Source organism: Microplitis demolitor, chromosome 2, assembly GCF_026212275.2.
Source record: "Microplitis demolitor isolate Queensland-Clemson2020A chromosome 2, iyMicDemo2.1a, whole genome shotgun sequence".
NCBI lineage: Eukaryota > Metazoa > Arthropoda > Insecta > Hymenoptera > Braconidae > Microplitis > Microplitis demolitor.
In genome coordinates this window covers 5,987,836-6,015,822 of record NC_068546.1, presented here as the reverse complement: position 1 = coordinate 6,015,822, position 27,987 = coordinate 5,987,836, and the positions used below count along the sequence as shown (strand labels likewise).

Sequence of the window (27,987 nt, the reverse complement as noted above, 5' to 3'; positions counted from 1 at the left end):
TATATATAAAACGATACTTTCTACAAAAGGAGATAAATCCCAGCAATATCGAATGTAATCATGATCTGAGATGTCTGGTTCTTTAGTACTGTCGAGAAGATCGGTATGACCAATTTGATCATAAATATTTTTTGAATCTGATGATACATGTAAAATATCTACATTGTCAAAAGCACAATTCCCGTTGTTGAATTCTTTTAATTTCTACCTGATTAACAAACGTTTATAAGCATTTTTAAATTTTAAAACATTTGGATTGTTATTAAAACCTCCGCGACTTCTGATGGAACTGAAAAATGTTTCGATATAATCCTGAAATAGTTTATAGGTTAATAAATAATTCATTCCTAATTGCTTTAACTGATCGAAAAGAGGAAATATATTCCGTAGAACTATGATTCCTATAAATCCAGTCTTGCGTTTCGTATAAATCAGTGGTGTTCTTTTGTCATTATATAATCTCTTCTTTTATTGACATTTCATCTAGAACCAAATTAACTATGCCAGATTTTTCTTTACATCTTAATTCTATCGCTTTAAATGACTCATCAGTAAATCCTGGAGAACCATCAACTACTCTATACCAAGATTTTATTGTAGATATTGATGGCAACTTTTTATTGAAAGTTTCTCTCACGTATTTGTAAGCTTTCGGCGAGTAAAAGTGTAAAGTTAGTGAAAAAGAACGAACTTCCGGTGTATATACTCCACAATCTTTAACCTTTATCTTTGTAATACTTGTTAAATTTTCTGGCAACATACTCTATATAAAATACAAATTACAAAAAATGTTACCAAGACGGAGCTCTGCATATTTTTAAGTCATCAATTTTTTTACTAAGTATTGAAAATAAATAAAAATAGTTATATACAATTATAGATGAATAGAATAATGTACATCATTACCCCTAATGAAATTCACCGATAAAAAATTTAAAAAATATTTACAATTCGATATATACAATTTTTTTCCGACTGCGCTATAATGAGGACAATATTTAATATTAATACTTATATTCTAATATATCATATCATTAATTAAACTCGTCTTTAATTATTAATTACTTATTTAAAATATATACAATTGTATGAATATATATAAATGCAATTTAGTTAGAATATACTATACTATCAGGCCGTCTCCACTCTCGTCAGTTAACAAACGGTTTTCTTTGAGATGATTTATTAAATCATGCAAGGATTGTATTTTTTTCTGGAGACTTTTTGTCTGTCTTTGAAGTTGCTTAATTTTTTGCGACTTACTTAAATCGATGTTCTTAATTAAATCAATTGTTCTTTTAGCACTTTTGGGTGATGAAAAATCTGATGGTAATATTTCACTTACATAGCGTGGCTCAAAAAACTTACGTTTTTTACTTTGTTTTGAAAAATTATTTTCACCAAGAGCTATCAAACATAAACAATGTAATTATTATTTATAAAATATTTTTAAATGAAAAATATTTATACTTACTAGTATTTTCATCTTCACTGCTCGAGCTTATTAATTTATTTTGAGAGAATTGATTCAAATCTTCATCTTCGTCGGAAACGCCTGAATAATAAAATAACAATAGTGAAAAAATTAATTTAAATTAAGTGAAAATTTTCATATACGTACTGGTGTTAATACTGCTCCTATTTGACGTTTGAACTTCGACATTTTTTAGCTCATCATTTGTTTCTGAACCTTAAATACGATAAAAAATATAAATAAAGAATTATATAATGTATACTGTACCTGCTCTGATTTATAATTTCATTACTTTTTTGCATAACATTAAATATAATACTATCGTTTTCAATATCATCACCAGAAACATTTGACGAAAATTGATTTGCAACTATATTCTCATCAAATAATTCCAATAATGGTGTTCTTGTTAGCAACTTATTACTTTCTTCAATATTTAGCGGATTTGTAAGAAAAAGTGTAGGGACTGCATCACGTTTTATACAGGTTTTAACTTTTCCAAAAATATTTGATTGACAAATATCATCAGTTCTAAAATGTCTAGAACATATATAAACTCTGTTTAGATCATCGTTTTTCGTTAGTTCACAAGTATTTGACCACTTAGTACGTAACTCGGCATTTTTTGGAAATCTGAATTTATTAAAATTTAAATGACATTTTTAATATAAAACAATAATTATTGATTTTAAAAACAAATCATAATTGCTTATACTTGCTTATGCAATGAAATATTATCAGCTTTAGACGCTTTTCTGTCACATAAATAACACGAGTGGACCATTTTTTAATATATATATTTTTAATAACACCAATTTCACTTGATTATTTAACATATAAAATTCAAAAAATTTCATTTTCTTTTTAATTTTAATAGTAAATAAAATGTTGAGGGAATTTATAACCAAAAAATTTGTTTTGTGCTTATGCCCTCACTACCGTTATTTTAGAAAATCTTCAAGCATGCGCAGAGCGATCGAAGTATTTCGAAAGAGAGAGAGAAAATATATTGTCTGTACCGTAATGTTGTGTCACGCTTTCCTATACCAACTGACCATATAGGAGTATTACATATATGGAAAAAAATAAACGCATTTTATCACTCTGCCAAAAAATAAAAAGTGAAATTTTTTTATATCAATTTATTTTATTTTCTAAAAATGATTATATAAATGAATTTAAAACGTAAGAAAAATTTATGGGTGTGAATATAACTGACAAGTGGCAATTTTAAAAATTTTTGAAATAAATAAAATATAAGTAGAATAAAAATTCAAAAATTAGTATTTAGATCAATGAAAAATCAGTACACGCATTTTTTAAAATTTAATTTATTTATTTTTTTATGTCTGCTACATTCACACTCATAAAAATTTGTATTGTTTAAATTTCGCGGCAATTATTACAGCAAATAAAAAATATCAGAATCTAACATGAACTAACTGATTGTTTCCATGTAAAATTTTCTGCGATATTTTGAAATAAATTAATAAAAACTGTTTTTTATTTTTAAAAAATAAGTTTATTATTGAAAAAAATTAATGATTGTACTAGACTGATTTTTATCACTATTTTATAAATAAAATGATGAATCATATCTTATATATGACGTCACACTGTCATTTGTATCTTACATTTTTTTTTATCGCAGTTTAAAATGGCGACAGTCACACCAAAGTCAGTAATCTGTTAGATACTCAAGTACCTCAAAATTGTTATTAAAACCCCATCAATTACGATTATAAACATTTTTTAATATAAATATAAATATTCTCAGAATATATAAATAAGTAGATAAATTAAATTATATAAATAAATATAATATAATAGTTTTATAAATATTTAAGTGCAACAAAGAATTTAATATGAGTTTCTTTAGTAATTTATTTGGTGGCAGTAAAAAAAATGCTGCACCAACAGCTAGTGAAGCAATACAAAAATTACGTGAAACTGAAGAAATGTTAATGAAAAAACAAGATTTTCTTGAGAAAAAAATTTCATCAGAAATAATGACTGCGAAGCAAAACTGTTCCAAGAACAAAAGAGGTTAATTATTTTTTCACTTTACTATTATAATAATAACAACAATAATTAATATTTATTATAACTTTTGATAGTTTATAATTATTATATTATTTAATCCGAAACTTTGATATTTACTTCCAATTTTTATTCAATAGTTTTATATCTTTTTTTTTTTTGATATTGTCGATCAATTTCAAATCATAGTTCAAATTTAAAAATATTTATTGGGCAAAATGCTCAATGTCAGCTTTTTACTAGTATCTAATTCGTTATATATTTTTAAATATATACATATTTTTTTTACTGATATTTCCCTGCAAATTTGTTATTTTTATTTTATTATAAAATTAAAGAAAGTGAGGAGTAGATAAATTCTCCCTGATTAAGAAAAATGATTTGATCCATGCTAAGTGTATATCTATATATAAGTCGATTCAAATTGTTTTAAATCATTTCAAATAATTTTTCTTAATCACGGCTGGTATTTCACGCAAAATTTGTTAATTTTATTTGGTAATGAAGTAATTTGTCAATAATTATTAATATTAAAATAAAATACAATTATTCTTTAATAAAAAATAAGAAAAAATTAATGATATTTATCCTCTATAAAGTAAAGAACTCATTTATTGTCACTTTATTTTATTATTTATTTAAACATTTTTTACAGCTTTTTAAATTTGAGAGATTTTAAAAAATAAACTTCAAGTTTATAATAAAAAAAAAATAAATAGTCAAAAACAAACAATTAAACATCAAGACTTTAAAAATTGTAAATAAGAAATGAATACTACTTGTCGACAATTGATTTATCAAAGTGATTCTATAAATTTTTATTAATTTGTTAATAATAAAAGTAATAACTCTGAACTTAGCAGACAATGAACGATTTTCGGATTATTTTTTTTAAACAAATCAATTACAAAGAAGAAAAATTGAAAATATGCACATGTAGGAAATTTAAAAAACTATAAGCGCAATTTTTTAAAATACTTTTTTTTTATAATTTATCGTTCTGAAAATATTCCAAAAATTATTAGATGTCGGCTAATTTTAATATCGTTAAAAATACACGATTAAAGTTATTCGAGTATTAAATAAAAAATCAAGTTGACAAAATTTGTTTGTCATTAATATTAAATATAACAAATAAATTATAATGTCAACATACTTCTTATAAGATCAATTGAGTTGTTTTTTTTTTTTTAGATCTGTAAAAAAAAATTTTTTAGAATAAGTTTTCAAAAAATTGAAAACTGGGTAATTTACTCTAGATTTTATAAAATAATTTTTGTATTTTAATTCTCGACTAACGAAGAAGTATTCAATTTTTACTTACATTGATTATAATCGAAATTACACGAAAAAAATACTCCATTTCTTTTTTTAAAAATTAAATTATACTTTTATCAAATTCTTAAATATGAAAAGATTTCAAAACATAAGTATTCATTTCTTGGCTCAGTCACTCTATAAATTACAATTTCATTTAAATTAATTTTTTAATTAAGAATTTTTTATACATAATAACACAAAAATAGTGGCTTTATATTTACTACATAATTCTTATTATTCAATATTAATATTATTTTTTATTTTATTCGATTGGAAATAGAAAAGGAAATAATTAGATTGAGCCCAATAATTAAACTGTATGACTGTTTATTTATTTCTTTTTGGATCATTTGTTATTTTTTTTTTTTTAGTTTTTTTATTATTCGCACTGTGATAAAGCGAATGAAAATTTAAAAATTTTGTTTTTGCAAACGCGGAAAGCGTTAAATATATAAATAATTATTTTAAAAATATTAATAATTTAAAATAAATTTTTTAGCCGCAATTCAAGCGCTCAAACGCAAGAAACGTTATGAAAAACAATTGCAACAAATTGATGGGACATTGTCAACAATTGAAATGCAAAGAGAAGCACTGGAGAGTGCTAATACAAATACAACGGTATTGCAAACGATGAAGAATGCAGCAGATGCATTGAAAGCTGCTCATCAACATATGTACAGTTTTTTAAAATCAAATTTACTTATAAGATTGCTACTTATTTACACTAATTTATTTTATTATTTATCTTAAGGGATGTTGATCAAGTTCATGATATGATGGATGATATAGCTGAGCAACAAGACGTTGCCAAAGAAATATCAGACGCGATATCAAATCCAGTTGCATTCGGGCAAGATGTTGATGAAGATGAACTTGAAAAAGAACTTGAAGACCTTGAACAAGAAGCATTGGATCAAGAATTATTGAATGTTGAGGGTACTGATACACTTCCAGCAGTTCCTACTGCTACTGTAGAACCGGTTGCACCAGCTAAAAAAACAAGTAAGTTATTTTTTTATGACTATATCATTAGGACTGATTCAAACGAATCAACTATTTTTCCTTTTAAAAATTATATGGAAAATATTGTTTGAGATCACGAAAAAAATACTGTTAAAGTTTGAGCTCTTAACATTAATATTAACAACCGCTTCGTCAGCATTTTCGATTTCCCATTTTCAAAATTTATTCTTCACCAGGGAATCAGTGTATTAGAAAAATCAATGCGTATTTTTGTTGAAGATTAAATGTTTTATAAAAAAGATTTATCATTTTTTGACAAATTTAATTTTTCAAAAGTTATTCGAAGTCAAAGTTGAATTCATAGTAAATTTTAGTATTATTTGACTTTTTCAGCAAAACTATTAGGCTCATCTTAAAATGTTATAGGGCTTTTTGCAGATCATTTCACTTTCTATAAAGTTTTCTAAATTTCTGAAAGCCCTTTAATTATTTGCATTTAAATGTTAATTCGTTCCAAGATATCGAATTCCAAACGATTTTATTTACTTACTTTTAAACGCAAATAACTAAAGAACTTTTAAAAATTTCGGAAAGTTGATTAAAGATAATAGGGAGGAAATGACATTATCTACAAAAAAGGTCCTATAACATTTTAAGATAAGTCTGATAGTTTCACTGAAAAAGTCAAATAATACTAAAATTTACTATGAATCCATCTTTGACCTCGAATAACTTTTGAAAAATTAAATTTATCGAAAAATTATAAGAAACCTTTTTTGAAGAGCGTTCAATTTTGAACAAAAATATTTATTGATTTTTCTAATACACTGATTCCCTGGTGAGTGATAAAATTCCAAATTTGAAAAAAAAAAAAAAATTTCCCATGTTATTTAAGAGAAATCAAAAATTGCGATGAGGTAATTGTAAATATTAATTATTTGTTTTTTGTCATTTTGCACAATATTTTCCGTATAATTTTTGAGAAAAAATAGTCGATTTTTTAAAACCAGTCTACGAGTCGTTTAATTTCTCCATTTTATAAATAAATTTTTTGAAAATATTTAAGATAAATTATACAATAATTTTATTTTATAAAATTAATTCTAAAAAATAACTTTTATTTATTTAATAGAAGCAAAAGCTGTCGAGGAGGATGACGAATTAAAACAGCTCCAAGACTGGGCCACGTAAATTGATCGGAATATTATTTAAAAAAAAAAAAAATATATAAAAACTATTGGAGTATATTATTTTAAGCTTTGAAATTATCGTTGAAGCGTATAATTAAACACAAAAAACAGTGATGAAATATTGATAAAGCTTTGCTATTTTATTTTTATTCATATTCTTGTTCTTAGTGTAAATAGCCTGTTCAATTAATCAAATATTAATCATTTATTTTTTGATTAACTGCTAATTATTAAAGAAAAAAAAAATGAAGAAGAAAAATTAAAAAAGAAAAAAATTGGATAACGAAAATTGACCAGTGACCTTGATGATATAATATTGGATAAATTAAACGTCACAACTATACTGTTAATTAAAACTATTAATTACTTATAATTATAAATAAATATACATTTTTAAAAATTTATTTTTCGATTTTTTTTTATCATTCATTTTATTTGAAATTATTTGTAAGTAGTACATAAAGTTTGAGTAGCTTTATTTTCATATTACCAGTATTGGAATATGTATCGACTTGCTGTAAAAATTAAAAATCGAAGCTTCAATGCAGGTGATATGAAAAATCTAATGCATAGCACGAAATGAAACATAATTTCAGACTTCGGGTGAATCCTTATCCTTATCCAGGATGGCCATAAACCAGGAAATATCATGGGAATGTCAGGGAATTTCGAAAAGTATCGGGATTTTAATTGCGACAGTTAAAAATTTTGAAATTTTTCAATAATACACTAGAGGGATATTAAAAAAATTGCAAATTTTTAAGTAATTTTCAACTTGCTGTATCTCGAAGGAAAATCGTCGCACAATAAAAACAAAAAAGGCAAACTGTAGCTTCAACTGTCTAGTTTTCTGATCAGGTCTTAAAATTTTTTTATAATCCGCGGTTCCGGAGTAATCCTAAGAAAACTATCAAAAAAAAAATTTCCAAATTTTTGCTCATCTTAAAAACTGTCTCCGGCCTTCAATAAATTTTTTCGATAATTATGATTGATTTTTTATTACTCCGGAACCGTGCATAATAAAAAAATTTCAAGATCAGATCAGAAAACTAGACACTTGAAGCTACTAGTTGACTTTTTTGTTTTTGTTATATGGCTATTTTTCTTCGAGTTACAATCTGTTGAAAATCACTTAAAAATTTCAAATTTTTTTAATATCCCTTAATTTTTGTGACTAGTGGATTTTGAATTTATTTTAATCACAGAATTTCTTAAGAAATATTTTAACTTACATATTTTTAACATCGAATAATCAAAAGTAGGCCATATTAATTTATTTTTTTTTTTTGGTTTCCCGCATGACTTAATCATCAAATTTAATTATTAACAATGAAAATATAATAAAAAATTTAAATATCGTAAGGATGCCAATAAAATTTCTGAATCAGGAAAAAATGGGAAAAACTTTACTGAAAAATCAGAATATCTCGGAATTTTGAAATCATTTCTTTGTGGCCACCCTGTTTGAAATTGTATCGTTTCATTCCTTGCCACACAATATATTAATAATTATAAATTTAAATTATTTAAAAATAAATATACAGTTTCACATTATTACATATTAAATATGTAATATATATAAAATATTAAAGGCTTAAATTAACAGTTTTGGAAAAAATTATTGAAATAAATTCAACAAATTTTTTCATATTGAAAAAAAAATTTACAATAATAATCAATAAAAGTATTGACGCTAATACTAATTGAACAGTCTTATTAATAAATCTACTTTGTTTAAACTATTATCCATTACATCTGAATATTTTTTATTCAATATAAATAAAATTTTGTTTTACAACTTAAATATACATTTATTTTGGTATATACATTGGATAAACATTACTGCATTTCCAAATTTATCTTACTAGAAGCTTTAACTAAACACAATTAATTTATAATAACCTGAATTGTAATTAAATAATAAACTGATGTAAAAGTTTTATACATGCAATTTTTAAAAAATATTTTTTTGCAAAAAAAATATCAATGCTTTAGATACTTAATATTATAATCAAATTTCACTGGGAGCCGTAATTCATTTGGCTAATATTTTTTCACTCAAAATAAACATTTAGATGAATTTTAAATTTTAAATGCAATACTTTTTTTTTCATTTACAAAAATACAAAAAATTATTTATATTTTTCTATTAATTTTCTATATACAGCAGAATATATTTAATATATCATAAAAAAATAAATATTATAACGAAAATTGTTTCTTTTTTTTTTTTTAAGAAAAAAAAAATTGAGCCTACTGTAGTATAAAAATTAATTCAAACCTGTATTGCGGAATTTTCAAAATTTTCGAAATAAAAATAATATTAAGAATAAAAAATTTAATACTCTTCGTCTTCGTAATCGTAACCAAACCCATCAAATTCATCATCTTTCGAATGTTCTTTCAAAATATTTCTCACAGACATATTTTCGTCGTCATCATCACCCATATCTTCTTCTTCATCTTCAACCTCTTCTTCAGCTTCAGCTTCAACTTCTTCATCATGATCTCCATCAATTCTCATATCTACCATTGATTTATCATCTTTATCTCCATCTTCATTTTCCGAAACACTATTAAATCTATTCCTCGAAATATCAAAACTAACATCACTCTTATTATTTTTCTGCGTATCATTTTTGCTAACTTTCAATGTTTCTAAAACATCGTAATTTATTTTCAACGAAATTCTTTTTTCTTGCAATATTTTTTCGATCGCTTCGCCAGTAGTATTAGCAGGTCCAGACTGTTTCTTTTTATTACCAGCTCTTCGTTTCTTCTTTTCTGGTTTACCTTCTTCCTGTGCTTTTAATCTCTTCTCTTCTTTTTCTTTCTGCAATTCTAAATATTCAGCATTAACTGAATTCCACATGTCAGTTTTCTTACCAGCTTCAGTTTCCGACAAAATGTAACCATCCAATTCATCATCATCCAACCCATTGAGATCTATTTCATCTGATCCATCATTAAATTTATTTATTTTATCACCTGATTCTTTGCTACTTCGAGAATCATTAAATGAAGATGGCAAACCCATTGACGCAATATCTGGTCCCAATTCGACCACTCGATCAGATTTTGATTTTCCATCAGAAATTTGATTATCCTCCAAACAATTCTGTATAATATTCAAAGTATTTTCCTGTATAAAACGATCAGTTTCAATATCTTCTGAACAACTCAATTCCCGTGGTCTCTTTTTAGAAATTTGACTTTGACTTAATTGTCTATCGATTTCATTCTGCAAATCATCAAATTCCTCATCAATATTTTCTAATTTCTGTAAACGTTCACGGTCTTTTTTACGCGTTGCTTTAAATGCCGGTGGGTCTTGTTCTTCTTCTAAATCAACGGTCATAAATTCATCTAGTGTCAGTGCACTAGATGGTGTATCACCAAATTCAATCAAGCGTTTACGTAATGTCGACTCATGTACTTTAACAATTTTAATAATATCACTGGGTGTACGATTGAATTCATGTAGACGTGCTGCTATCAATAAAGCAGCACCACATAAACCCGATGGTCTTCTGCCGCTATGAATACTATCACGTTTCATACGAGTGACTAATCGTGACGCTGTTGTCGAAACTTCATGAGTTTTAGATCCAAAATCAAGTTTACTTGCATAGCGAATGATGTACAAACATGGATCCATTGACGGCATTGTTAAAGAAAATGCTTTTATAAATTTTAAATAAGTACGTCCTAATTCATAAACGTCTATTTGAAGTACATCGCTTATGTCAATTAATAAATGTGATGTTTTTTCAGTTCTACATGTTATGTAAACACATGCGGCATGATTGTGGGCTTGTTTACGACCACGAGTTAAATTTCTGTATAAAGCCATTTTATAAAAATTAACTGACATCTCAATATTGTATGGTTTTAAATGTAATTGTTGACATAAATGCGTTATACCTTTGCGCGCATTTTGAATTGTTATTTCATGAGATTCTTTACTGTTGATACGATAACCAGCTCCGAAACCTGATGCTACTCCTGTGGAATCATTTGCTACAAATTGACCCACTACCATCATGTTACCCGATGACGTTTCTTCAAATGTCGTCTCACTTACTATTAATTGATCTTCAAAGACGACACCACATGATGTACAGACAGCATCTCCACGAGCTGGATCTGTTTCGATGTCATTCGATCCACAGCTACGACATTTCGTTAATGACGACATGATTTTGATTTATTGATGACAGCTCAATTAAATATTTATGGGTTTATTTATTTTTTTTAATTATTAATTGACGCAATTAATAATTTTTTTATATAAAAAGTCAACAGCTTGTACTTTTTATTTATATGATAAATAATTTATTTCATAAACTTGAACAATTATATGAATGTCATTTTTAATTTTTCACTTAATAAATTCATTTTCTTGCAGACACAAATTATTCTGATAATTTAAACTAAAACGACTTATTTATACACTTAACATATTTTTATATTAACTATCAGTGAAAAAAAGTTTTTTTTTTATAAAAAGATACAGGTTAATCTGACAATGCTCGAGAGAATTTATATATACGCGTAAAAATCGACATAAAAAAAATGTTATTCACTCCATAATAGATGTACATAAAAACATTTCAGTTTAGTAAATGCGCATGCGTGGTTTTATTCTAGAGGGAAATTTTTAAATTATTGATATATTTATATTTTCAAATAGTTGTTTATATTCAGGTTTTTTTGCGAATATTTAAATAAAAATGATAACGTATCAATACATTATCTACATATTAAGAGAATAAAGAAAATTTTTATTTTTTCTAATTAATGAAAAACTAATTAAAATCATTTTCTCAAAATCGTTTTTTCAAATATAGGGAAAGAAAATTTTACCAAATCATTTTTTTCAAGATTATACTTTTCCTTTGTAGTGAAAGACGTAGACACAATAGAGAAGATGCGTATTTTCTAATTTATTTTTTTCTTGCAAGTTTAATTATAAATATTAAGCAAAATTGAAGGAAAAAATTTTTAACAATCAATTTTTTTACGAATGTGTGTAGCAGACAGCAGACAAATTTAAAATTATAAATAAATAGTTTTTAAATGCAAATTTTAAAAAATTTTATTTTATTAATTATTTAAACTATTTATTAGTAATATACCCTGATTAAGAAATCTAATTTGAAATGATTCGAGATTACATAACTCTAAATCATTTTGAATCATTCCAAATTGTCTGAATTATTTTGCTTTCGAGTATAAATTTTGGAATGGATCATTTCAAATCATATTGAATTCAAAAATAACGAAATATTATTTTCTGAATTGAGATTATTTAAAATGATTTGAACCCTCAAATCATTTCAAATTAAAACAAATTAGAAAATAATATCGCAATTTTTGGTTCATAATTTTATGATTTAAAATAATTCGAAGCTGAGAATTTTATATTATTTTGAATTATTTCAAATTATAATTTTATGATATGATACAATATGAAATAATTTCGACTTTTTAAGTCATTTCAAATTAGATTTTTTAATCAGGGTATTAATGAATAAATTTTTTCTGATTTTCTTTAAAAATTACATTTAAAAACGAAATCATTGAAAAAGTTATAGTTTATTGAAAAGAAAGACTCCTTTTTTAAATTCATGATTTTTTTTTATGGTTGGGTAAAAAAATTTGTCAAAATTCTGAGAAATGTTTTTGGCCGAATAAAAGAAGAGAAAAAATTTTTAGCCAAATTGACAGGGGTCAGGTTCCAAAGTGGTCATTGGCGTGGAATGCCCCATATATGTTTTTTTGTTTTACTTGGAAAAAAAAAAAATGATCGATAATTAATAATATTTATTAAAATGAAATTTGAAAAAAATATAGTTTTTATCATCAAAATGATAGTAATATATATCTAAAACCTTCGCTGAAATACGCAGAATTTTTTTGGTGCAAATTTCGTGTCAAAATATTCAGTAATTTTTGTGTGATGGGTGTTCAAAGAAAAAAACCTATCATTTTATAGATATAGATTTATGAAAAAAATTAAATTTTTTATACAAAAAAAAAAAAAAAAAAAAAAAAAAAAAAAAAAAAATTGAGAATCTATTTCAAATAACTAGTTGTTGCATTCATTTATATTGTTATGGTGATAAAAAATTTCTATAACTTCTTTATTGTATTGAATATACATAAGAAATTTATGTGATACAAAACTGGCGCTACATTTTTTTTACAGTTTAATAATTAAATATATATTAAAATATTATTGTAATATTTTGATGCCCATCATGCACGTTTGTAATAATATTTTTTCATAAATCGACATTATATTATGTACTTTTATAATTACTTAAATTATATTTGATACAAAATGAGAATTTTTTCATAAATCAAAAAATGTTGGATATGTATTTCCGTTCGCTAATTCTTGTAATATCTCTACGTAAGATCTTACTCCTCGAAAATTTTATTGTTTTTCTTAGTGTAAAAGTAAAATAATGATTATATAAGTTCATATAAGATCTTATAAGAGATATATATTCATTAAGACTTATTATAGGTAATTAAGTTCATAAAGCAACTACATTATAGATAAAGATGTTTTAATTCATTTTGTATTAAAAATACATAAAATTTATCTTTAATGATTGTATATATAATAAAATTTATACAGTATTCGTACATAATGTATGTAATAGGTATTTGTATACTTGTAAAATATCGTCGTCGATAAGATTGAGATACCGCTTAACGTCGATTTTTAGGTAGATTTCTTTAGAAATCGGCCTATTGCAATGGGTCTCATGATCGAATTATCAAAGAATTTTGTCACCATATGTCTTATTTTACCTCGTAGAGTCAGAAAATACCATCCGCTCAAAAATTTATATATATATATATATATATATATATATATATATATATATATATATATATATATACAATATAACGCGCCTTGTCATCACGATAGCGCCCGCAATTCTTAACGGATCTTAATGAAATTTTATACACTTATTTATTGGACGACTACCTTGATCAAGTTCGAAGATGAGCTCAATCGATCGATTAGTTTGGAAGTTGTGGATGTTCGAAATTTTTTCTGATTTTTATAAAAATGAATTTTTTGGTTTTATCCTAAAATAACTTTTGAACCGAAAATGATAACTCAATTCTGTAAAAAGTATCTCAAAATTTGAACGATTAGCTTTAATTTCGTAGTACTTGATTTTTTGAAACATCTTTTCTAACAATTTGATGATATCGAAAATTTCACAAAAAATAAAAAAAGCTTATTTTTGCAGCTTAGTCTTCTAAATAATAAGGCATAACTCATTTCCTTAAAGTTCATGTTTAAGCTTACAAAATAAGTATTAATTACACTATTGTAGCTTTATTGTATTTACATATATAAGAAATCTATCTTTTCATTCCGGGTAAGGCCGGATGGCTCTTTTTTTCTTACAATATCATGACATGATTTAAAAAAAAAATTATGTTAAAAACTGTAAAACAAGCTAATAGCTTAATTGACTGTTGCTAGCAAAATCGCGTGACTACTGAAAACAAAATAATAGTTTTAATTAGTACACAACTTATTAAAAAAATAATGAAACAAAAGTTTTCATTTGTTGATCATCTTTTACTACAATTGAATAGTTATAAGAGTTAAAAAAATTATTTTTTTATCAATAAATTTAATATACTTTTGAAATACTCAAAACTTTATTCAAAAAAACGACTGCCAATATAATATGAAACCTATTAATGACAGTTTGTGGCAATAATTTTAATTAATAAAAATTAAAGGTATGCGGATAGTGTTCGATTTGAATTCAAAAAATTTGATTTTTTTGTAAGTTTTCGAATTACTCGAAGTATTTGTCAATTTTTTAACTATACATAAATTCAAATTATTCGATTCGAATTTCGAATTTGATATTTCTATCCGATTTGATACAAATGATTCTTAAATTCGAATTACAGTCGACTACCCGTCATAAGCCTGGTCCAGGGGTAGGAGAAATTTTTCTGACAATTTCAGTCTTCTCACTGCCACGCGTTTAGTTTTGTTCTCGACTATCTGTTATAAGCTTATCTTATTTAACATGATTTTAAACGTCATATTTATGTTTTGTTACATACGCGGCTATCCCAATTTTTCTGGTCCTTATAGCGCTAAAATAAATTCTTATATTTTTACTCAAATAATAATTATAATGCGAAAAATTATAATGATAACGGTATTGATGAAAGTAATAATAAAAATATTAATTTTATTGATAAAGATAATGCTCAATAAAACTTTTCAATAGTAACAAAAGCTTTAAATGCAATTCATGATTATAATTATGAATAATAAATTATATTTTACTCAATAATGATTAAATTATTCTCCGCGAAACATAGATAGTAAATTTTCATCATTAATTTGTCTATTTTATCCTTTTTTTAGTTTATAATTTTGATAATTTTAACAGAGGCTTATAACGGGTTGTCTGGTACGAAACTCCTTAGAGTGGTTAAGTGAGGGAACCTGTTTGGGCTCAGTAACTCCCGATCAGAGGAAGAGGCTTATAAAAGGCAAGTTTATGACAGGTGGTCGACTGTAATGTTTACATTTATTTATTTCATTATATCCGTAAATAGTATATTTTTTACGATATAAAAGTTCATTATGCGTCTCAGTAATCAATTGCAAAAAAATTAATTCGATGTTTTTTTTAAATATTGAGTATTTTTTGATTCTCATGTTGTATTTCTGACAATTACGTGGAATTGATAATCACCGTTTATTAGTACTGCAGTATCAGCGACAATAAGATTATGTTTTTATATTTTTTTTATAACATGATCAATTCTGAGAGTAAAAAAAAAGTAAATGAAAGTTTCAATTCGATCGCAATTTAAAAAAAATATATAATTTTATTAAAAAAAAAGTAATTGATGACTTTTAGGGGCGAAAAATTCTTTTAACTTTTCAAAAGTGAACTTTGCATATTCTTCGAGTTTCGGTCTAATGTAATTCATTACTGGTATAATTGCCCAAGTGACAAAATGATAAATAAATATGATAATAGCTGATAAAGCTGCAGATTCCACACCGGCAAGTATCAATAATGTGACTCGCAAAAAGAAATATTTCAACAAATATTGAGTCAATGTGATAGCTATATTAATAATGAAAGAAATAAGTTGATCGACGTTTTCCATACGAGGTAATTCAGTAACTAATTTCATAGCTAAGTTTAATATCGCATTCCATATTTCTCGAGGCATTTTATAATGCTCCATTGATTCCAATGTTTCTTGTAAATCATGAGGAGCACGAAAATGATCAGCCCGAAATCCTGTAGCTCTTTTTAAATAATTAAAGAGATCTATCAAATAGTGTACAACTCGAGGTCCTTCCCGAGGAATAAGACTTGATGAGTCGCCCTGTTGGAAAAATAACATAAATTCATTAGGTAAATCATGTATATAAGTCATTCCATGCAAAATCACCTCATTTTTTAATTTCTTTAAATTTTTGATTTGGCTAACTTTTAGTAAATTTTACAATAATCTAGGTATTGTTTTTGTCTTAAGAATAGAATTTTCATATAATTTTGTCATCATATATCCTAATTATTTAAGCAATTTCTATTGAAATTGAAAAAAACAATGAAATACTATTAGCTACTAAGGCGCGAAATTCCAAAAGGTTTGAATATACATTTGTATATTTTATCATCATTATCATTTTTCAAATCATTCAAACGTTTTAAATTATTTTATTTCGGAAGCATTCACCGAAAAAAATCAACTATATTATAAAATTTACTATTTGAAATGTTAAAATTCCCCATACTGACACCAGGGTTCCGGGTTATAATTTCAAACAGTAATTTTTAAAGTTTCTTTTTTCCGTGTTTAAAAGAGTTCATTTATTCTTTATTTGAATCACACAAAATAGCCTTAGAAAGAGTATAGAAAAAAAATTAGGTGATTTTCATAAATTCCACATGAAGTCAAATAAAAATGAAAAAAATATTTTACTATTATATAAAAATTCTGAAAATAAAAAAATTTTCGTTAAATTTTTTAGTACTGAATTTCGTTCACCCACTTTGCCCTTTTCTACAGTTCAATTTTTCATCTACTTTCATCTTCATTCTGAATATTCTGATATTGCTTCATTAATACAAGGTAAGAGACCCAATACCCGATCAGGGAACTCGTACTTGATCACTCATGTATTTCTATTTGTATATCTATATTTACTGAATTTTACTAAATATAGATAAAAAAAAATACATGGAGTGATCGGGTATTATTTCCCTGATCGGGTACTATAGGCAGGTCTTTTACCTTACCATTATTTTCATGTTTTGAAATAAAAAACAAATTTTTTTTTAATACCCCTTTTTGGCTTTAAGAAAAATTTTCTTAAAGTCAAATGGGCGTTCCTGTTTAGAAAATCTAGAATTCAATAGATTTTCATAAATTCTCATAGAGATTTTATAAGAATGAATGAGTTTTATGAGAAGTGCTATAGTTAAGTATAGGGCCTTACACATACAGCTATAAGAATCTATCGGATTTTTTAAACAGAGGTATATTTTGAGATGTGTCCTTTTGAGGTTAGTAATTCAAAAATTTTTTTTATTGATCTTAAAGTTTTAAACAATTTTGGGTTGAATAACAAAAAAAAAATTTTTTTTATACGCCCATTTGCACAAAACTCTTTCTAACTGCTGTAGTAGGCCCTTTTGGCATTTGTCACAAGATATTTTCACACGATAAACTGTTAATATCTCATTATACTAAGGCTTTTTAAACTTCATTTTATTTTTATGGCATAATAGTTACTCTTTTTTTTTCTTTTTCATCGTAAAATTAATTCTATCATTGTTTCGTATTACATACATTTCTTAAATCAGTAATTCAATGTTAAATTTGCTTAATATCTAATTTTAAAGAATTAATGAATATATTTATTTCTATTAATTTTGATAAAAATAAAAAAAAAACATTATTTAAACCATAAAATTTTGCAAAAGTTATTACGGCTTGAAATAAAATTTCTCAAAAATTATGGCTCTCTTAATTTCTACCTAAATATATATCATGCATGACTTTATTATAATTACCATAGTTTCCAAATTGTTATTTCTATTTTTTAAATAAAACAGAAAATATTCGAATGAAACAATTAACGAGAATCAGATCCCCTTCTTAGTACTTTCACTGATATTGTAAGAAAAAATAAACGTATAAAATTTCGTTGATGTGGCGTCATCAGCTACTTCGAAATAATCAGGGGAATTCCACTGAAGTATCGATATAATTAATCGATTTAAATTTTACAATACTTTGATAACTCATTCGATTTTTTTTTTTTCAAATTTATTTTTCGAATGTGTTTCTATATCAGAATTTGTAATGATAGATTCGAAAATAATCCTAATTTTTATGGTTAATAAGTATACGTTGATATATTTATAATGTGTAGAACAACATTATATATTTTATTGTATATTATGTCATAAACGTACTTCATTCCCAGAAACGCTGTTTCAATCGATAAAATCGCTAAGCCAAAATTTTCATCTCACTAGATGACGTGCAGGTTGTGTTAATTAAATATTTCATCAAATGATAACTTTTTCTGCGAATTATGAAAATTCACCTTTTCATTACAACCCATTTTCATGATTCGCAGAAAATATTTTCGGCAATCAACCAGCAGCAAAAATATTACGCCATCTATAATTCAGATTTTGAATCGTAGATGAGTCAGATCAATGAAATTTTAAGGACCAATTTTTTAAACCGAGTTTATTCTGGTTTAAATTAATATTACTAGGGCAATATCTATTATAAATATATGGATATACCAGCAACAATAATTTAAACCAGGATTTTAAAAATAAATGGCCCTAAAAAAGGATGCAATTTCAATAACGTGTTATGAAAGGGCCTTAACATGTATTTCTAAATTCTTCAATTTATTTATATAATTGTAATATAATGAAATGTTAGGTTGAAACATTGGCAATCTGTATCATTAAATATTACTCGCGAGCTAATTCTCGGTAGATAAATTTGCATATTTGATCAGCTTCACAAATTCTCCGCCATACAGGAACATAACAGTGTATATTTATTTTTAATTTTTATGTTGGCAATTCTTGTTTTTTATGCAAATTTTCGGGTGGGCTCTCATTGCAGCGTGAACAAATTAATTTTTTTTTTTTTAATTTATTTTTGTTTTCATAAATCGATTGTTGGATTTGTTCTTAATGGATTATTGTAATTTATTGTTTATTTGACTTATGTTTTATTTCTAAAAAAAAAAAAAATAATAGGCACATAACTGTAAAGTTGACTTCATGGTGCACCATATACTATTTCATTTTGTTTTTTTCATGTATTAACATCTTTTTTGTTTTATAGATTCGAAATAAAAATCGTTCGTTTGGATTTCATTGAATCTATAAATTATTGAAAATAATTTTTGTACTCAATTGTTATTTTCGCTGAAAAATTTAAAATAATTGTCTATTATCACTGAAAAAAACTAAATAGTTAAGAAAATTTATTTAATTTTATTATGGATTATTAATAATATAAATAACTTGCAAAAAATAAATCATAAATGTTTATGTATGGAGTATGTATAGAAATTGACCATAAATGCTCTATATATAGGGATATAAGAATAAAAAGTTAAGCCTGTGGGCCAGCTTCAAAATTTTCCTCAGTTTTTGAAGTTAAGACTGGACTGTACCTAACAAATTCTCGAATTTTAAATTCCCATACGTATGATAAAGCATGATAAGACATGAGTAAACATGACCAGGGTTAAAAATATTTTAGTAATTTTTATGATTGAAAATTCTCATGTGTGATCAGATATGAGCATAACTAATCATTCATGGTCATGCATGATCAGACATTACCACACGTAAAAGTTCGTATTGAGGAGCGTGACTCTTTCGAAATGACCATAAATGACCTGACGTGGTCACTAGGGTGTTTAAAAAAAAAACAAATTCTTTTTTTTTATGGTATCCAAAAATTGAAAGTATAACTGAAAATGGAAATTTTGGTACCAATCCGGACTTTTAATAGTGATATTAAGGTTTGCCTCAATCCATTTTTCTATTTTCCATTTAAATAACACGGGGAAACATTTTTTTTTATAATTTTCTAGCTCACAAACCAATCGATAGATTTTTATGCCCAGTAAATGTTTTTTCCTAGGAAATTGAACGCTCTACAAAAAAAGTCTCTTATTATTTTTTGATAAATCCCACTGTTCAACAGTTATTTAAGCTTCAAGTCAAATTTATAGTAAATTTTGAGATTCTGAATCAGAAATCTATTTTTTTAAGAGCTTGACATTGAAATCCAAATAACTTGTGAGCAATGTGAAATTCCGAAAAAGTTTATTCGTGATAATTTGTAAGGAATAAAATCATCTACAAAATAGTTTCTACGACATTTTTTGATAAAACTGATACCTTTGCCAGAAAAGTAAAAAAATCTCAAAATGTACTATAACTTTGACTCGAAGCTTAAATAACTGTTGAATAGTGGGATTTATCAAAAAATAATAAGAGACTTTTTTTGTAGAGCATTCAATTTCCTACAAAAAAATTTACTGGGCATAAAAATCCATCGATTGGTTTGTGAGCTAGAAAATTATAAAAAAAAAAAAATGTTTTCCCGTGTTATTTAAATGAAAAATAGAAAAATGGATTGAGGCAAAACTTAATATCACTATTAAAAGTCCGAATTGGTACCGAAATTTTCATTTTCAGTTATACTTTCAATTTTTGGACACCATAAAAAAAAAGAATTTGTTGTTTTTTTTTAAACACCCTAGTGGTCATGCATGATCGTGTTTGATTGACTATAAATTATGTATTTTCAGTTATGAATCATAAATGATCAGATATGAATCCTACATGATCAAGCATAATCATTCTAAAGGATTTGTCCTTTGGAAAAGAATACTCATGCTTGCTCATGCATGACCATGTCTGGACCATGGATGAATCATAGTGGATCATGTTTGATCATGCATGATAATATAAATCATGCGTGATCATGCATGGATTGTGCATGGTCATGCGTGGATTATGCATGGTCATGCACGCCGATTTTTTCCCGGGTATGGGCATGTTCAAGGATTTTTCTGTGACATTTTTATAAATAATATTTTTCAGCAACATTATTTTAAATAATATTAGATAAATTTAAAAGTTTATTTAAAAAATGAAATATTAATTATCCGTACGGTTGTACAGAGATTTTATTTTATTTTTATACATCGATACAGTTAATATATAATACATTTAATGTGTGTTAAAATAATACACTTGTAACACACTTGGTTTTAGAAAAAACCGAATAACCCTGTTCCGCAGTACCTTCCGAAGACATTGTGAAGACAACGGTCAAAACAGCATTCGTCATTTTTTTCACACTGATTTGAAAAATCATAATTGAAATAATTATCATTAATATTATTAATTTATAAAATATATATTATTGAAAAACTTACACTTTTCATATATCCTGTGCAACCTTCAGCACCAAATTCCATCATCGAAATAATGGCTACCATTGCAATAAAGAAGAAAAGTAACTTGGACATTTTTTTATGGCTGTTGATTTGAAATTACGAATTATTTTAATTATAAATTGATTACAGATAATAATAAATTATCAAATTAACAAAGCGAAGAAATAAAAGTAATTACTGAAATTTATAGTCAGGAAACAAGACAGAAAAAAAATTACAGTTTCACACAGAAAGAAAAAGATTTCTTGGCGTAAGAAATTTTTTTCATTATGAATTGAAAATAAAAATTTTCTTAGGACAAGAAAAAATTTAATGGCTCAAGAAATTTTTTCATACCCTAAGAAAATTTTATTATTATTTTCAATCCATAGTAAAAAAAATTTCTTGCGTCAAGTAAAAAGTTTTTACGCCAGGAGATACATTTTTTCTGTGTCTAAATTATTATTTCATTGTTTGACAAAATTCTTTAAAAATTATAGTTTCAAATAATAATTTTATCAAATATAATTCTCAGCAGTATGTTTGACAGTTCCTAATGTATTTTTAATTAAATTCTTATGAAAAGAACCAATTTATTGAATTTAAATAAAAATATGTAATATAAAAAATGAATTAATAATTTTATGAGTTTAAAAATACACAGAAAAAAAAAGAATTTCGCTGCACAATAAATTTTTTCTTGTCTCAAAAAAATTTTCGTTTTTAATTCATAATACAAAAAAATTCTTGGGTCAAATAAAAATTTTCTTGGGGTGCGTAAAAATTTTTTGCACCAAGAAATTTTTTTTTTGTATCGTTTGAGTCCATTTTATTTTTTGCTCCAAAAATCACGTTTTTAAATAATTTAAAAATAAATGACTTCATACTCACTTTATTTTTTATACTGCAGGAGCTAATATATTGAGTGTCGTTACAAACAAGAGTGTGAATGACAAAACGGAATTTTGTTGGGTATTCAGTAAAGAGAAACATACCCCCACATTACAGCAATGAAATTTATGATAATAAAATCAAAAGCCGTCATTGACGGCATACTTACGTATCCATAATGACGTTTTTAACTTTTTAAAATTTTAAATCTAATTAAGAGTAAATAACGTCAATATACTTAATTGTTTTGTAGAAGCGGTTGAAACTTAATTGTCATTTATGACGTAGATGTCCCAATACCGAAATGACGAAGGATATACAACTGATTTGTATCGTTTGAAAAATATTTCAGTAGATAAAAAAAAAAATTTTATTACATCATATAAAATCGACATTTCACTATTTCAAAATAATCAAACTATTTGAATTTGCTTAACTTTAAAATATGTAAAAAAATTTTTCAGCAATAACCGAAAGATCCAATACCGGAACACTAAAGAAGCCTTGTCCCAATACCGGAATTTGGTTGACCTACACTGTAAAAAATTCGCGGAGTGAATGCGGATTAAATCCGGAGTGAATTCGGAGTGAATGAATTTTTAATTATTCACTCTGCTCAGAATGAAATTCACTCCGTAAGGGAGTTTTGAAAATATAATTAATAAAATATAACTTCACTCAATATAATCGAAGTAAAAACTCGTGTATCAAATTACTGATCAGCTGATACGCACGCACACACGCACATATTTACACACACGCATACCTTTGCACACACACGCACACATTTGCATGCACGCGCACACATTCGCACACACGCACTCATTGCACACCCGAACACACACACTGTTTAACAGTTTAATATAAATGAAAATAAACTTTTTCAAGTATTAAAACTCCGGACAGGAGCGAATTGGGAGTGAAATAAAATCCGCGTCACTCCACCATCACTCCGCTAAAAGAAACTCCTAATTCACTTCGCATGTGGAGTGATTTTTTTTAAAACTCCGGAACTCCGAGTGACGGAGTGAATGGGAGTGAATTCGGATTTAATTTCACTCCGGATTCACTCCCGATGTTTACAGTGTAATACCGAAACCTTAAATTAAATAAGGTATTTTTTAAGTAAATGAGTTCAAAAAGTTTTAAAAAATAATTATCAAAAACATTATGATTTCTTTTTTTTTTTAATTTTCATTTTCCATTAACTTAAAATGCATTTAATATTCCTAACCCGGGTCAAAAATAAAACTTGATTCAGGCTCGCTTCACCTTATTTTCTTTTAAAGTTATCAATTTGCCGACGATTTTTTGATAAGATCTCGACTTTTTCGACTTAAATTAAATTTTTTTCAACTTTTTGAACTTTTTTAACTTCCCGCTAAGAAAATCGACGATTTTCAAAAATTTCGGGAAGTTATTGTTTTCACCCCGATTTGTGAAAATCGAGTTTTCATCAGATGTCGACGTTTTGAGGTCCTAGGAAGCTATTCTGACTATTTTCAGAATGATGTCCGAGTGTGTGTATGTATGTATGTGTGTGTGTGTGTGTGTGTGTGTGTGTGTGTGTGTGTGTGTGTGTGTGTGTGTGTGTGTGTGTGTGTGTGTGTGTGTGTGTGTGTGTGTGTGTGTATGTATGTATGTAAACTCTTTGTAACTTTTTAACTAATGAATCGATTTGGATGGTTGAGGTGGTAATCGAAAGAGCTTGTTGGCCATCAACTTTCCTGAAAATTTCAGATTATTTGATCGAATAGACTCGAAAATATTTGCGAATTACGAAAAAAAAAAAAATTTTTTTTTAGTTTTTTATTGATTTCTCAAAAACGACTTATACGATCTACTTCAAAATCTAAGCAGCTCTAGTACTCAATAAAACGCGTCGATTGCCACCTCAAACATCAAAATCGGATAATTCGTTCGAGAGTTATCGCGGGAGAAAGAAATGGTGAAAAATGGTTTTTTCTAAATATTTTTGAAACGACTGACGCGATCGATTTCAAATTTTAACCAGCTCTAGAATTCAATAAAACGCGCCGATTGCCGCCTCAAACATCAAAATCGGTTAATTTGTTCGAGAGATATCGCGGGAGAAAGAAATGGTGGATAATGGTTTTTTCCAAATATTTTCGAAATGACTGACCCGATTAATTCCAAATTTTTTTTTTTAGTATTTTGAAAGTATTTCAAAAACGACTTGATGAATCAATTCAAAAATCTGATCAGTTATAGAACTCAATAAAACATGTCGATTGTCGCCTTGAACGTCTTAATCAGTTTATTCGTTTGAGAGAAATCGTTTGAAAAAAAATCGTAAAAAACGTTTTCTTTCGAAAACAAAGGCATACAAAAGTATTTTCGAGCTCGAAGAGAAAATGTATCTACAGCAATTTTCTGAGCTCAAGGAGCTCGAAATAGGCGGGAAGTTTTGGGGCTGGCCCGCAGGGTCAACCGACAGACCGATTTTTTTTTTACATTTCAATTTAATTCAACTTACATGAGAACGTGAAATCTACTATAGAACAATCTTTCAGTTAATAAATTGTATTAAGAAACGGATAGAAATAAACTGTTAAGGTTTAAAAAAAAATAACAATAGATGTACATAGACCGCTATAATTTTTTATTTTTTTAATAAAAATAAGTGAAATATTTACAAAATATTGTTAAAATATCAATAGTGATACTGCAGTCAACAGCGAATTAAATCCCTCTCTTCTTCGGTCCATTCGATCGAATAATCACAAATCAACAGGAAATTCAACGGCTGATAAGCTCTTTCGATTGTGGCAAGAACGATCTAAATCGATCGATTGACTAAAAAGGTATAGAAAATTTACACACACACACAGACACCCATACAAACACTCGGATATCATTCGAAAAATACCCAAAATAGCTGCCGATATGACCTTGAAACGTCGACAACTGATGGAAAGTCGATTTTCGCTAATCGGCGTAAAAATTCCAAAATTTTTCAAGGATCATCGACTATAGTATAGATATATCATAGCAAGAAGTTGAAAAAATTGAGTACTTATTTTACGGAAATACTAAGAGAATTCCTACTACACGGAGAAAAAATTAAAGGAACTGTTCCTAGTACGTTGATGAAATATTGTCCCATACCGTTATGGTAATGATTACTAGCGATTATGGGATATAGACCCATACTTTTTGGAAAGGTTTCCATAAATATGGTAACAATTCCTATCATTATGGTAACAGTTCCCATATCGCATATGAAAAAATCATGGTAATGATTACCATACTCATAGGAATAGTTCCCATAAGCAAATAGGAACCAATCCTATAACCACATTGTAACAGTTCCTATAATATTATGGTAACCATTCCTATAATATTATGGTAATCATTCCCATAATGTATGGGAATGTATGGGTGTGATATAGCAGACATCAGACAAATTTAAAATTATTAATAAATCGAGTAAATAATTAATAATATAAAATTTTAAAAAATGCAAATTCAAAAAATTTTGAAATTAATAGTGCTTTTTCTGTAAATATTATTTTTTTAATTATTTATCTTATTTATTTATAATTTTAAAGTTCTCTGACGCCTGCTACATTCATACTCGTTTTACATTAATATTATTTAATAATTATTAATATTTTCACCATGAATAAATGCAAAAAATAACTTATTTTATTTACTGTTCCGGTATTAGGACAACCGAATTCCCGTATTGGGACACGGCTATTTCAGCGTTCCGGTATTGGGTCTTTTGGGTGTCATAGAAAAAATTTTTTTTTTTATATTAAATTTAAGAAAAATGAACTAATTTGATTATTTTTGAATTGGTAAATGTCTATTCTATATGATGTAATAAATTATTTTGGTTCATAATTTATTTGAATATTTTTAAAATGATAAAAATCAGTCATATACCCTTCGTCGTTCCGGTATTGGGACATTTACCTTATACGTGAGAAACAAGCAAGCTTTCCAGAATGTGTTTTTACACACAGAGAAAAAAAACAGTAACCATTGCTGCCCTGGCACATGGCACTCCAGAGTGAAATTCACTCCGGAGAAAAATTTTGAAAATATTATTAAAAAAAAAAACAACTAAATTAAATCGAAGTAAAAACGCACACGCACACACTCGAACACGTGGACACATACTCACACATTCGCACACACACTCACGAACATTCGAACACACGTACGCACATATTTGCACACACGTACATACACTTATCCATGGATATATATTTTTATGATACCATATTTTTCATCTTGATCTCATTGCGTTTAGATTAAATCGACATTGGTTGACACCAAAATCATTATTGATTAATTACATAACATGCATAGTTTAGAACAGGAAAATATGGATCATGTTACTCTCGCGCCGAGTGCTCTTCTAGTTGAGTTATCCGAGCCTATGGCATATTTCGATCAATTTATCTATTATTTATTGAGCCAGACTGTTTATCGTACGATAGCGTTTTTAAATATTTTTAATAATGCTGTTAAGCAAAAAAGTATGTTTCCATACACGCACATACAGAACTGTATACGTGAAGCGTTAGTCACTTCTGTAAAATGAGAAAGGAAAATTAGGATAGGAAGGGATTGGTCAGGATAAGAAAGAAACCTTCTCAATGAAAAATTTATGAATCAATATTTCATACAAAGTCACCGATGCTCAAAAAAAATCTACGATCAACCGAGGCTCGGCTACCAATGCTCGGTCGAGTGTCGCTGTACACTATGATCAGCTTATGGCTGGTACACCATCGGCCACCCAACTATATTCATAGCAATGAAAATATCACATCAGCTATTTTTAAACATTATTTATCTGTATATACTTTTCATAAGACAGGATCAATCCTTACTGAATATAATAGAAAATAAATTGATCATTGTCATTAAAAAAAATTTTGTGGTTTATAAAACTATTTCTGACCGTGTAGAAAAATATCGGGGATTAAGAAATACATAGATAATAAATCCCAACCGACTAATATACGCTCACTGTTAATTGTTAATGATCATATTACAAATGATCGTGATCATAGACTGTTTCCGTAAAAAATTTTATGAATTAAGATTTTATGTATTTAATACCTTAAGATTAGTGGTGGTGATAAGGACCAACATGATAAAATGTAATTTGAATGATTAATACATTAAAAATTACATTTACACTGTGAAGATTCGCAGAGTAAATGCGGATTGAATCTGGAGTGAATGGATTGTTAACTATTCACTCCCTCCGGAGGAAAATTTTGAAAATATTATTAAAAAAAAAAAAAAAAAAAAAAAAAAAAAACTAAATTAAATCGAAGTAAAAACTCGCGTATTACGTTACTGTTCAGCTCATAGGCGAACACATGGACACATACTCACACATTCGCACACACACTCACGAACATCTGAACACATGTACGCACATATTTGCACACACGTACACACACACACCCGAACACACGCACACACGTGAAAAAAATATATATATGTAAAAAAAGATATTTACAAATTAACACGATATCTGTGCACGTCGTTTCTTCACATGATGGAACAAAGCCCAGACATCTCGTGGCTTT

At 26.7% G+C, this 27,987-nt stretch overlaps 3 protein-coding genes and 2 long non-coding RNA genes across 5 annotated transcripts; 1 reads left to right on the top strand and 4 right to left on the bottom strand.

The window, feature by feature from the left end:
• Positions 1-1,026: 1,026 nt before the first annotated feature.
• On the bottom strand, positions 1,027-2,659 carry LOC103569873 (uncharacterized). Its single transcript, XM_053743004.1, has 5 exons — positions 2,194-2,659; positions 1,767-2,107; positions 1,622-1,690; positions 1,475-1,555; positions 1,027-1,407 (listed from the first exon to the last, which is right to left on the bottom strand). The coding sequence occupies exons 1-5, from the start codon at positions 2,256-2,258 to the stop codon at positions 1,124-1,126; spliced, it is 840 nt and encodes a 279-aa protein (XP_053598979.1). The 5' UTR covers positions 2,259-2,659; the 3' UTR covers positions 1,027-1,123.
• A 447-nt stretch (positions 2,660-3,106) lies between these two features.
• Positions 3,107-7,394, top strand: LOC103569874 (charged multivesicular body protein 4b). Its single transcript, XM_008547402.2, has 4 exons — positions 3,107-3,520; positions 5,334-5,511; positions 5,589-5,839; positions 6,933-7,394. Exons 1-4 carry the CDS (start codon positions 3,340-3,342, stop codon positions 6,989-6,991), a joined length of 669 nt encoding a protein of 222 aa, XP_008545624.1. The 5' UTR covers positions 3,107-3,339; the 3' UTR covers positions 6,992-7,394.
• A 1,831-nt stretch (positions 7,395-9,225) lies between these two features.
• On the bottom strand, positions 9,226-11,548 carry LOC103569875 (transcription factor IIIB 90 kDa subunit). Its single transcript, XM_008547403.3, has one exon. It carries the CDS (start codon positions 11,186-11,188, stop codon positions 9,329-9,331), a length of 1,860 nt encoding a protein of 619 aa, XP_008545625.1. The 5' UTR covers positions 11,189-11,548; the 3' UTR covers positions 9,226-9,328.
• Positions 11,549-15,894: 4,346 nt separating this feature from the next.
• Positions 15,895-18,515, bottom strand: LOC103569876 (uncharacterized). Its single transcript, XR_008404543.1, has 2 exons — positions 18,096-18,515; positions 15,895-16,401 (listed from the first exon to the last, which is right to left on the bottom strand). It is a non-coding gene; the product is annotated as an uncharacterized LOC103569876 (long non-coding RNA).
• Positions 18,516-21,234: 2,719 nt separating this feature from the next.
• LOC103569877 (uncharacterized) lies at positions 21,235-22,534 on the bottom strand. Its single transcript, XR_548943.3, has 3 exons — positions 22,409-22,534; positions 21,518-21,620; positions 21,235-21,439 (listed from the first exon to the last, which is right to left on the bottom strand). It is a non-coding gene; the product is annotated as an uncharacterized LOC103569877 (long non-coding RNA).
• Between the last annotated feature and the right edge of the window lie 5,453 nt (positions 22,535-27,987).